The sequence below is a fragment of the Furipterus horrens genome, unplaced genomic scaffold, assembly GCF_987537825.1.
Source record: "Furipterus horrens unplaced genomic scaffold, mFurHor1.1.pri manual_scaffold_8, whole genome shotgun sequence".
NCBI lineage: Eukaryota > Metazoa > Chordata > Mammalia > Chiroptera > Furipteridae > Furipterus > Furipterus horrens.
The window spans coordinates 7,725,695-7,737,925 of NW_028327178.1; the positions used below are offsets into that span (position 1 = coordinate 7,725,695).

General features: G+C 42.5%; 1 protein-coding gene across 1 annotated transcript; it reads right to left on the minus strand.

Annotated features, from left to right (window-relative positions):
• Positions 1 to 12,156, minus strand: SERPINB13 (serpin family B member 13). Its single transcript, XM_090285406.1, has 8 exons — positions 11,979 to 12,156; positions 10,261 to 10,490; positions 9,670 to 9,726; positions 4,531 to 4,659; positions 4,023 to 4,140; positions 2,581 to 2,723; positions 1,988 to 2,143; positions 1 to 778 (listed from the first exon to the last, which is right to left on the minus strand). The coding sequence occupies exons 2-8, from the start codon at positions 10,423 to 10,425 to the stop codon at positions 374 to 376; spliced, it is 1,173 nt and encodes a 390-aa protein (XP_090141532.1). The 5' UTR covers positions 10,426 to 10,490; positions 11,979 to 12,156; the 3' UTR covers positions 1 to 373.
• Between the last annotated feature and the right edge of the window lie 75 nt (positions 12,157 to 12,231).

Consider the following 12,231-nt stretch of genomic DNA (forward strand, 5'->3'; position numbering starts at 1 on the left):
TTGAGTAAATTATTGTTTTATTTTACTTGTGTATTATAATCTGCCAAGATTGTAGAACTGGAGGGACCCCCAAAATCACAACTCCATGGCCTTTACTGACAAGGCTATTTCTTTCATTAGTACATAAAACTACAGGTCATTAATTTACTTTCAGAAGTAATCAACAGCATGTTATTAGTGAACCTTGATTTCACTCACTTTATACGTAACACAGATGAAAGGACATTTCACTTTGAAGGAAAACTATAAACACATACACCCGGTGCAGTCGCTAAGTCATCGATTTTGATGGTACTATTGGAATGCGAGCAAGAATGGGCTATTTCCATAGTCGTACTAGTAACACTGGTTTCCTGCTGAGCCAATGGCTGCCCTACGGAGAGGAAAATCTGCCGAAGAAGAGGACGCTGTTGGACTCATTGTGCCTGATCAAGAACAGGAAAGGGTGATTGCAGCGAACGGTTTCATAATCTGGCCCTGATGCGACCGCAAAGCCCATCCCGGTGGCAGCTGAGGCCTCGGTACCTTCCTCTGTCACCACCATGAAGGACCTGTGCAGGAACTCCTGGGCTTGCAGCCCTGAGCGTGAGGACATCCCCGAATAGTCGGCCTGGTGCTCACTGAAGGCATCCCTCAACCCCAAGGCGGCCAGCGGCGCCTCCAGGTGGTAACTGTCTTCCAGTTCAAACCGGGGCAGGCGCAGATCCACCAGCTTTTCCTCCATCTGCCCTGGGCTAGTCCACTCGACTAAATTTTCAGGACTTATTTTATCTATAATCTATTAAGGAAAAAAAAGGGGGGGTAGGGGAATGGCACGATTATCAATAAATTTTTGAAACAGTATAACACAGATTTGGACCAGTTAGAAATCATTAATTTTAGTAACAAAAGTAGAAATTTCATCTCACTAGACTGTTGTCTTTCTATAGCAGACAGTTGTCTTTTATTCCTCTATTGAAACCATCTGCGCATATGTGAAAGGTCAATAGCATTTAGCGAACTTTTAAAGATGAAAATGTAACTTCTACTACATATTAGTTCATAGTTTACCATTCCCCCAAAGTCTTTGTATGTATATATAGTACATGTAATTTTTATAGATATAAATTTTTATATAAATATATAAGAAAATTATATATTTTTGTAAATATATAATTATATATTTAAATATATAATTTGTATTATAATATATACATATTGACATATTTACATATAAAAATACATATTTACACAGTTGCAATCACAGTAAATGGTCTCCAAATATTATAATAACACTACACATTAAAACTATGAAGCCCACTTTATAAATGGGAAAATATTGAGGTTCAAGGAAGTTAAACAGCTTCAAAGGACATAATGCTACTAAATATTTTAACAGAAAAGTGGGTAAGACTAAATCAAAAGGTTCAAGATTAAAGGTCCTATGGACTTTGGTTGATTACTGTGTGTTGATGTAAATTCATGCTTGGTTTTTAAAAAATACCATTTTTTTCTGATAAGTGATGTTGATTATGTGGGAGACTATGCATGTATGAGACAGATGTGAGGGAAACCTCTGTACCTTCCTCTCAATTTTGTTGTGAACCTAAAACTTCTTCAAAAATTGAAGGCCTAAAAAATTTCAGGTCTTAATAGCATGCAAAATTTGCTGGATATGTGCACATGTGATTTTTTTCTTTTTCTGGGAAAAATGGTGCCTAGAAAATCAGCCATTTCTCAGAATGCTGGGTGAGCTTCACAGTCCCCATCTGACCTTAAATGTTCATCGGAGCTCATTCCTAACGTTATAGCGATGGCTGTTCTCAATAAACCTGACACTATCTGTGGCTCTTCTTTAGACAGCCTGCACGGGGTCAGAAACATTTCCTACGGGGCACTGCCAGACGCCAGTTCCGAATCAGAAGCCCCTTTCCAGGCTCACCCTGCACCAGCTCGGAACCGCGAGCCCTCAAAACTGACAGCAAGAACGGGGGGACGCAGGCTTTACCTTCTCCAGACCGTCGATGGCATCGGGTAGCAGCACGAACATGCTTAGGTCATCGTTTTTGTATGGGATGCCCAGAATCTTGGCCTGCAGGTCCTTCAGGAAAGTGAAGCGAAAGGCGCCCTGCTGGGCCATCATCAGCGTGGGTTTACTTGTGTCCTGCAACCAGGCAGCAAAGCGCTGAACGTCAGCAGGGGCGGGAGACGACCCGGCGAGCTCACCAAAATCATGGGCTCTACCTCAAACCTTGCTGACACTCTGAACCTTCGAATGAGCCCCGGGTGGTGTGGCTCAGTGGATTGAGTGCCAGGCTGAGAACCAAAGGTCACCAGTTCAGTTCCCAGTCAGGGCCCATGCCTGAGTTGCGGGCCACATCCCCAGTTGGGGCCACCACGAGGCGCAACCACATATTGATGTTTCTCTCCCTCTGTTTCTCCCTCATTTCCCCTCTCTCTAAAAATAAATAAATAAACTCTTCTAAAAAAATTTTTTAAAAGAACCTCCAACCCAGCATTTGCTGTCCGCCCTGTGTCTGCAGTTCAGTGTCAGAATTTACATGCCACGTATAAGCGCATGACATGTATCAAGGATCATACCTTATCCAGCCAAAATTCCTCCTCCTTGGTATGTCCTTTCTCAAATTCCCTGTCCCATTGCCCTTTGAAATACACAACGTTCACCAGCACCAGCTTGGTGGAGCTGCTCAGAGTGGTGTCGGGAAACAGGTCGTTGAATTTCTCTGCAAACAACCAACCACAACAGAATTGGCCCATCTTGGAAATGACCGGTGAAATGCATGGTAGGTAGGACGTGGGTGGACTTGGCCGGTCATTCATGCCTCAGCCAGGTCGGCCCCAGCTGGCCCTGCCGACATAGGCTTTGCTGGACGCCCTCCCTGCCCACTGCCTACGACATCTCCCATTGGATGGGCTGAGGAGGGAGGTTAAAGGTTTCAGGCTCTGGGTCAGACTGCCTCTGAGCAGCCAGCGCTGTCTTATCAGCGGGGAAATCTTGGGCAAATGATTTAAGCTCTCTGCGCTCGGTTTCCACATCTGTAGAAGAGGAATGAAAGCTGCCGATAGGGCTATTGAAAGGAGTGGATGATCTAATGCGTGAACAGCACGTGGACCACGACCTGGCTCCCGGAAAGCACTCAGTAAATGTTAGCTATTATTTTTACTCACTTGATATAGTGACCACCTGAGATTTAGAGATTCTTATTTTATTGGAAAAAAGGAACTGATGTTTCTGTCTCCGGATTCAGCCCAGCTCACACCAAATTCTAAAGAATTATACTGTCTTAAACTAACTTTTTGATAGACCCTTATTTTTCCTGGATAACTGGAATGAGAAATGTAATCTAAAACTCTAACACTAAAGTATCAGATGTCACCCCCCCCCCCCGAGTATATTTGCATATTAGCTTTCCTCTCTGGTGTTTCCCCTGTGTTTGGCTACTACTGGGTAGGGAATGGGGAGGGGAAGGCAAAGGGAGGGCTTTATCAAGTTCTCTGCTGAGGAGGAGGCTGAAAGTTATTCCCATGTGTTGCTCAGAGGGAGATGAGGCCAAGGCAGCCCCAGCTGTAGGTAAAAAAAGTAGGTCTTGATGGGAGAGCCATGTGTTTCTCCCTTGATAAAGAGAAAAGAAACCCTCTCTGGAATTTCCACTTAAGGACCCAGACTCAGAAAGAAAGGCTCTGATATAAAGGAAAGGATAGTAACCCAAGACGGACAAGACAGGAGCCCAGTTTTAGGAGCCTCAAAGATATTGTGATCCACAACCACGTGTAAATAATTCTCCTCCAAGTGTTTCCATGAAGTTGGCTTCTAGGGTCCCCTCTCCGGTTCTCTCCGTGATTTGCAGTGCCTTCTCCCACCCCTCATGCCCAGGCCTGCCTTTCCAACCCTGGAAGACCCCTACCCTGACCCCTCCCAAAGCTCGTCCACCCTGGCCCCCCACGCAGCATCAGCACGGGGCTTCACTCACAGCAGGCGCTCTAGAAGCGTTTTTATGATGAACGACCCATCCATACTCTACCATGTGTTTGGCTTTCAACCCAGGAATTAATCTTCTTTCGACTTTCATCCACTGCATTTACAAAATCAACAGGTTCCAGAGAAGCATGGTAATATTTCTCAACATAATCTAAGTATTTCTTCAGGAGAAACAGGGAAGGAATAGAAAAAAGTTGAATTTCAATTTATCCACTGCCAACATCTCTAAATAAGTTTAGCAGTACATGGAGATCACTAACGTGGCCAGCGGGGATTTTGAGGATCTGGACAGATCACTTTGAGTACTTCCATGCACATTTTGAGGCAGGTGCCGCAGGGTTAAAGCAAAATTCAGAGTTAAACTGCTAGGATTAAAACAGAGCTCTCAGAGGGCCTGGATGTCTGAAAAGCAGTCAGTGGGGACACCAAGGGACCCAGGCCAAGCCAGGCAGTCAACATAGGCAGCATGTTTCCATTACCCACAGTCCCTGCAGGGCCATCGGCCACTCACGAATACCACTCACAAAAGTGGTGGATACGGCAAAACTTACCTGAAGGAAAAGGTATGTCTTTTCTCCAAATAGCCTGTTGGCTATTTTCAGTTCATGATTATTAGTGAGTTTGCTTATTTCACTCAGAAATGTTTGGAATTGGTGGTGTATCTCTTCTGTCTCCTCAATCTTCAAAATCAAAACAAAAGCTCAGTGAGTTATATTAGCAAAAGCAAGCCTAGATTCTGCCCCAAGAGGACGTGGCTGCTGAGTCTTTCCCTCAGCTTGGCCCCCTTGAGGATGGCCCATGAGTCTCATGTGGCCCCTGATGTCAGGTGGCTTTTATAGAAATCATATGATAATGCAAGTCACAAGCGATCTCAGCTCCACAAAGAAGCCTGCTCCTCTGCCCAGGACCACAGACCTTGCTTTTCTAGCTTGGGTCGCCCTTTTTGTTGCAAATGTTAATTGCCCGCCAAATGTTTTATATGCTTGATTTTCGCTTCTCATAATACTAAGCACCTGAGGAAAGTGATTCCTTAGATGACTCTTATCCACTTTAAGGTTAGCAATATCTGTTCCAGACATTGGTTTTTTTTTTTTTTTTTTTTTTAAAGGTGACTGGAAAAACTGTAATAGCATAATCAATCAAATAAAAATAAATAAATAAAATAATAACTCCGGAATCTGCAGTACCGTAGACAGACACCAGGGAGACCTCCTGAGTAGAAACCACAGACTCTTCAATTAGATTACACACACACACATACACACACAGAATGCATCCCCAGAAAAGGCTGAAGACAGCTCCAAAATCTCTGGTCAGCCTGATTTTAAAAGGTGCTTCCTGGATAGCTGAGTTTCCAAATGCCGAAGTCCCAACAGAAGACAACAAGCGTGCAAAGAAATGAGGAAACATAATCAAAGGAACAAATTCAATCAACAACCTAAGTGTACATCTCAAGGGACTAGGAAAAGAGCCAACTAAACCAAAATTAGAGCTATATTTAGAGAAGAAACAAAGTAGAGAGTAGAAAAACAAGAGGAGAAATCAACAAAAACAAGTTTTTTTAAAGAAGATCAACAAAATTGACAAGCCCTTAACTAGACTAAGGAAAAAAAAAGCAGAATATCTCCAATAACTAAAATTAGAAGAGAAAGAGAAGACATTGCAATAAATGTCATGTAAATAAAAAGGACAGTAAGGGACTACTATAAACCAGTACATATGCCAGAATAATGAGTAACCTGGAAGAAACAGAGATTTTTCTAGAAATATACACCTGACCAAGACTGAACGATGAATAAATGTGAGCAGACATACCTAGTAAGAAGACTGAATCCATAATCAAAAACCTCTAATAAGGAAAAGCCCAGAACCATACAGCTTCATTGGAGAATTTTACCAAATAATTAAAGTCTTCCAAAGACTTGAAGAGGAGAGATCATTGCCAAATTCATTCTATGTGATCAGCATAACACCAAAACCAGACAAAGACATAAGAGAAGAAAACTAAGTACCAATAACCCCAATAAATATTGATTTAAAAATCATCAACAAAGTACTAGCAAACCAAATTCAACAGCACATTAAAAGGATTATACATCATAGCCAAGTAGGATTTATACCTGGAATTCAAGTATGGTTTAATATATGAAACTTAATCAATGTAATACAATGCATTAACATTAAAAAACAAAATCCACATGATTATCTCAATTGATGTAGAAAAAGCGTTTGACAAAATTTAACACCTTTCATGATAAAAACACCCAACAAAATAGAAATAGAAGAAATCAACCTCAACATAATAAAAGCTGTGTAGTTAAAGCCTCCAGAAAACATCATGCCCAATGGTAAAATGAAAGCTTTTCTTCTAAGATCAGGCAAAGATGTCTATTCTCATCACTACTATTTAACATATTTAACATAGTACTGGAAGTCCTATTCATAAAAACTAGAGAAGAAAATAAAATAATAGAAATGCAAATTAAAAACAAAAGAAGTAAAGTTATGTCTATTCACAGATGACATGATATTATATGAAAAAGCCTTAAAGATTCCACAAAAATATGTTAGAACTAATAATTCAGAAAAGTAACAGAAAACAAAATCTACATTCAAAATCAGTTACATCTCTATACATTAACAATAACTAATCCACAAAGTAATTAAGAAAATAACCCCATTTACTATACTATCAAAAAGAATAAACTACTTATACAAAACTTAACTAAGGAGGTGAAAGATTTGCCTTAAAAATTAAAAATACAAATAAATGGAAATATATCTCATACTAATGATTGGGGGATGTAATATAGTTAAGACATTTATACTGCCCAAAGTGATATATAGACCCAATGTAATCCCTATCAAAGTCCCAATGGCATTTTTTTAAAGACATAGGGGAAAATCCTAAAATTCATATGAAATCTCTAGGGACCTCAAGCAGCCAGAACAACCTGGAAAATGAAGAACAATGTTGGAGGCCTCACATTTCCTGACTTCAAAACATACTAAAAAGCATTAGTAAGCAAAATGACATGGTACTGCCATAAAGAAAGCTATATGAACCACTAGAAATAACGGATAGCCCAGAAATAAACCCTTGCTTAAGTGGCCAAATAATTTTCAACAATAGTGCCAATGAGAGGAAGATGACCCATTCAACAAAAGGTGCTTGGAAAATTGAATAGCCCCATGCAAATGAATGAAATTGAACCCTTACCTTACACCATATACAAAAAAAAAAAAAAACTTAAAATAGGTTAAACACCTAAAATAAGACCTACAGCTATAAAACTATTAGAAAACATAAAGGGGAAACTTTAGGAGACTGGATTTGGTAATGATTTCTCGAGTATGACATCAAAAGCACAAGCAACAAAAGCAAAAATAGACAAACAGAATGACATCAAACTAAAAATCTTCTGCTCATCAAAGGATACAGTCAGCAGAGTGAAAAAGCACTCTGCATAATGAAAGAAAATACTTGCAAATCATAACTTTGGTAAGGGGTTAATAGCCAGAATATATAAGGAACTTCTACAACTCAACAACAACAAAAATAACCCAATGAAAAAAAATGGACAAAGAACTTGAATAGACAATGCTCCAAACAAAACATAGATATGGCCAACAGCATAGGAAAAGATGCTCAACATCACTAATCAGAAGCATGCAAATCTCAAAACCACAATGAGATATCACCTCACACACGTGAGGCGAGCCATTATCAAAAGAACAGGAAATAATGCAGCTGTTACAGAAAACAGTATGGAGGTTTCTCAAAGCTTTAAAATAGAATTAACAAATGGTCCAGCAATCACACTTCTGGGGACATATCCAAAAGAATTCAAAACAACATCTTAAAGGGATATTTGCACATCTGTGTTAATTGCAGTATTATTCACAACAGCCAAGTGGTGAAAGTAACCCAAATGACCATCAACAGATGAATGAATAAAGAAAACGTGGTATATACATACAAAGGAATATTGTGCAGCCTTTAAAAAGAAGGAAATGCACTTACATGTGTCAACATGGATGAATCTCAAAGACATTATGGTAAGTAAAATAAGCTAGTCACACACACAAAAAAAATAGTGTATGCTTCCACTCATATGAAGTATCTAAAGAGTCGCAATTATAGAAATAGAGATTAACAATCAATCAATCACCAGGTAGATGCAGTTTTACATCCAAATTCTGAACAGAATATTAGGTGTGTTTCTGGATTTATACAAACTCTTCCCGAGAACAAAAAGAGAGGAAACATTCCCCACCTTAGTCTAGTGATACCTTGATATCAAAACTAGAAAAAGACAAGACAAGGCACAATATTACAGAATGATCATGTCTACAACATAAATTTTTAAAAAACTACCTAACAAAATATAACAGAATCCAATTCAATAATGTATTTTTTTTTTAAATCATGACCAAGTCGATTACCCCATAAAGGCAAAAATGACTTAACATTAGAAATTCTTAATGTAATTCATTTTGTTAACAGAGAAAAAAAAACACTGACCACAAACTGATACAGAAAAATATATGTGTATGTTTCTCAGTATGGAAAGATGGATGGATGAAAAGGGATGGCTGGGGATTGTAAGGCTGGTGGGATCGCAGGCCCACTGTCTGTGTATGACTGTATGGAATGTGCCTGAGAGGAACAGATGCTGGTATCACCCTTTCAGCAACCAATGAGTAATATTTAATAAAGTGGAACATGTACAGATATATGCTATAGACTGCCGCTGTCTCATAGAAACAATACGTGAGCCACAAATGTGAGCCACACATACTCTCTTAAAGTTTCTAGTATCTATGTGCCTTCTTCCCTGATTCACACAAAGGTTGTACTTGGGAGGGAGAGAGCTCTCCAACAGCTGTGCGCTCTCCGACCCAGCTCTGCTGTACAAACCTGGAAGGAAGCCTGACTCTCCACGTGTACACCGGAGGACCCCACACCCCCTGGCTGCGTGCGATGGTGAAATGAACAGCCCATGTTGCCAGGGGACTTGACTCCTGGCTTTATGAGGGTCTGGGACTGAGCTATGACTACTGTCAGGGCAGATACGTCCTTCCTGAGAGCTCTAACCATCCCCGAATATCAACCCCGATCTGTGAACTTCATCCCTCTTCCATGTTTGCACACTCTGTCCTTTGAGTGACGGATGTTACAACCCTAGAGCTAGAAGAAACTCCAGGAAGTCATTAATCCTGTACTAATTTTTTTTAATAAAACATCAGAGCAGGGGTGAGGGGCTTAAAATAAAAATACAATGCAGTAACAATATCATCTACTACTACCATGACTGCCACTGGGCATGTCCCCAGTGTGTTCCAGACACTCTACTGGACACTTTACAAAAGCCCAAAGAAGATGAATAACTTGCCCAAAGCAACAGAGCTGATAACTGACTGGGGTAGGATTTGAACCCCCAATCTGTTTAACTCCAAACCCACTCTGATGCAGAGACTTTTCAGTCTGTTAGCCTTGACCAGTATCTACCATAGAGGTTAGTATGCATTAAAGTTAAGGTCTCCTCTTAATACTAAGGGTTTCTTATCCTTGTATAACCCTAGTGACATTACTTCACCGGCGTGATTATCACTGCTTAAACATTAGCATTACCTCTTCCACACAGTTCCCCACTGAGCCCACCTCTACAAAGCAACCTGTCCCGCACCTCTTGTTCTTCAGCGTTGAGTCTTGAGCTTTCTGCGTGGTGTTCAGAGAAAAGCACCTGGAAGGGACAGAAACTATCATGACAGCGGTAAGAGCAGAGGACACCTCACACACAGCCCGTCAGGGGAAAGGAGGCGTTGGCTAAAGGCACCTCAGTGGCACATAGGTAACATCTGTCTCCTTGCAAAATCATGCAAAGCTCTGGCTGTCTTCAGGGGAGCCTACATTGGTCTGTCCACACACATGTTCATCTTTGATGGGGCCCTTACACCCTCCTGGGGATTATACCACTTGTCCCAGAACGTATGGTGCTTCACGCTCTGTCTTTAATTATGGGGTTAGTGGCTGTGGACAGGGCCACACACCCAGCCCTCAGCCACGGAAATCTCAAGGGCCCGGGAGCCGCAGGCGTGGTGGGATTTGCAGAGAGAAGAGGACTTCACGGGAGAGCCCTGAAACGGCTCCTGGTCCCCACGCTTTCTTTGCTTCCTGGCCCACGGATCAGGAGGAGCGTGTTTTCGAGGTCATTCCAGAAGGGTCACCCCGGAAAAGAGCCTGCGCCCCAGCAGCGGCGGCTGCCCGCCCTACCCACCTTCCGCAGCTGGGCGGCGGTGGCCCCGCGGGCCCCCAGCAGGAGCATGCCCACGGCCGTGGAGATGCTGGCCGGGGAGAAGAGGACGTTGCCCTGGTTCGCTTTGCTCAGCTCTTTGAAAAGCGCAAGGCCGAGCCGCGCGCTCGCGCAGCCCAGCGACTCCATGGGGCTTCCAGCGAGGTCTGGGGCGGCAGCGACCAGAACTCACACAAAACAATGCTGAGGGCGAACTGCGATTGGAAAAGAAAATTAAAAAAAGAAAAAAGAAATCACCGAACGAGCACTTTTCACTGGTCTGAACTGCTTTCGGTCCCGGGAACCCTTCCTGCTTCCCTTCCTCTTCCTACCCTGGTCCAGAAAAGAGGGGACGCGGAATATTTGCACAAACACGTTGAATTCAGACGCTGAGAGGGGCCTGGGTCGGAGCTGCATGCAGGGTTCGCAGAGGGCGTTCCGGGCGGCACCTCGGCTGACAGTAGGGGCCACGAACCCTTTTGGAGGTGATGGACATGCTCATGACATTGGTCACGGGGATGCTTTCAGGGGTGCACACCGATCTCCAAACGCATTAAGGTGTGTGCATTAAGTAGGTAAGCTTGGTGCATATCAATTATATCTCAGTAGTGTTTTCTTGAAAAAGAAAAAAATGAGGGATTTCCACCCTCTGGGTCAAAGGCCCTTGCTGCCTGCTTCTCAGCCCTCCCCTTGGCCTTCTCTTGGCCAGAGCGCAGCAGCAGCTGCGTACCATCCAGCGCTTCTCAGCTCTCGTGTCCGCAGGGGGCAAGGTCACTGCCTTGCAGGCTGGCTTCTCCTGCTGGCTGTCAGAACCTGCCCGCGCCTGCCCACCCACCACCCCCGTCCTGAGGCTCGCTCCCTTGGCAGGCCTGCCCTCCACGGCCCGCTTGTCCAGATGCTGGACCTGCGGCCAGGACGGGGGAAGACGGAGGAAACCCCCGGGACCTCAGGGCTAACCAGGTTCTCCGCTCCAGCCTTCACAATAATACAGCCACGGGTGTCTGTTTCTCTGATACTTTCAATTGATTCAAAATCCTGTGCAGAGAGTGGCAGAATAAATTAATTCTCCTAGACCCCAGCCGCTGACTGCGTGAGCACTTGGCTCTGGGTTCATCTGTTTCCCAACTGCAATGGTGCATCTCTAGCCATGGATTATTAAGTGGAGCGAGAGGGTTTCCTTTTTTGATAAGTTTCCATATTGTTTCAAGTTTGTACAGTGAGTTCATATTACTTTTGTGATCTCTTCAAAAAATTTTTAAGAACAATTAATATTTACCAAAAATAAAGTACATTTTATATTTCCTTCACCTCTAGCTAGCTATAGTATACTTAGTTAATAAAGGCTTTATGAAAAAACTAAAACAAGAATAATATGAAGGCAGAATAAATTTTTTTTGACAACCTACATACTTCAGGGGATCTTTGCTAGCAAGGGCCCACCCCTGCTAAGGTATCTGTCATCTGCTGTTGAAACTTCCATTTCACCCTGCGTTTCCTTCATGGAGTCCTTGCAGGCTGACTCAGAAATGCAATGAATTAACTTACTGTCAAGCAACATAAAGAAGGTACAGTATCATGGCAGTGTAGACATTGAAGTATATAAAACCACCCCAAGGTAAGTTAGGCACAATAAAGTTCTTTCAAATCAACAAACATTCTCAAAACACAAAAAGTCTTACGTTGCAGCGGAAGAAAGAACATACCTGGCTTTTGGAGAGACGGAGGTAGCTGAGCATGGAACTCGGAAGCATGTGTAAAATGAGTAATTGAGTCCTTTAATTTATCTCTGCCTCCCTGCCTCTCCCTAGTCATTATCATTTTTGCATTTCCAGTGAAACAACCTTTGGTTTCTCAAGGGTGAGTTCCCTCTAAAGTCAGCACACAAGGTTTACGAGAAAATTAGGGGCTGAATTTCCTCTTTCTCTCATGCATTGCCATGAAGTTATGCCCTCGAAG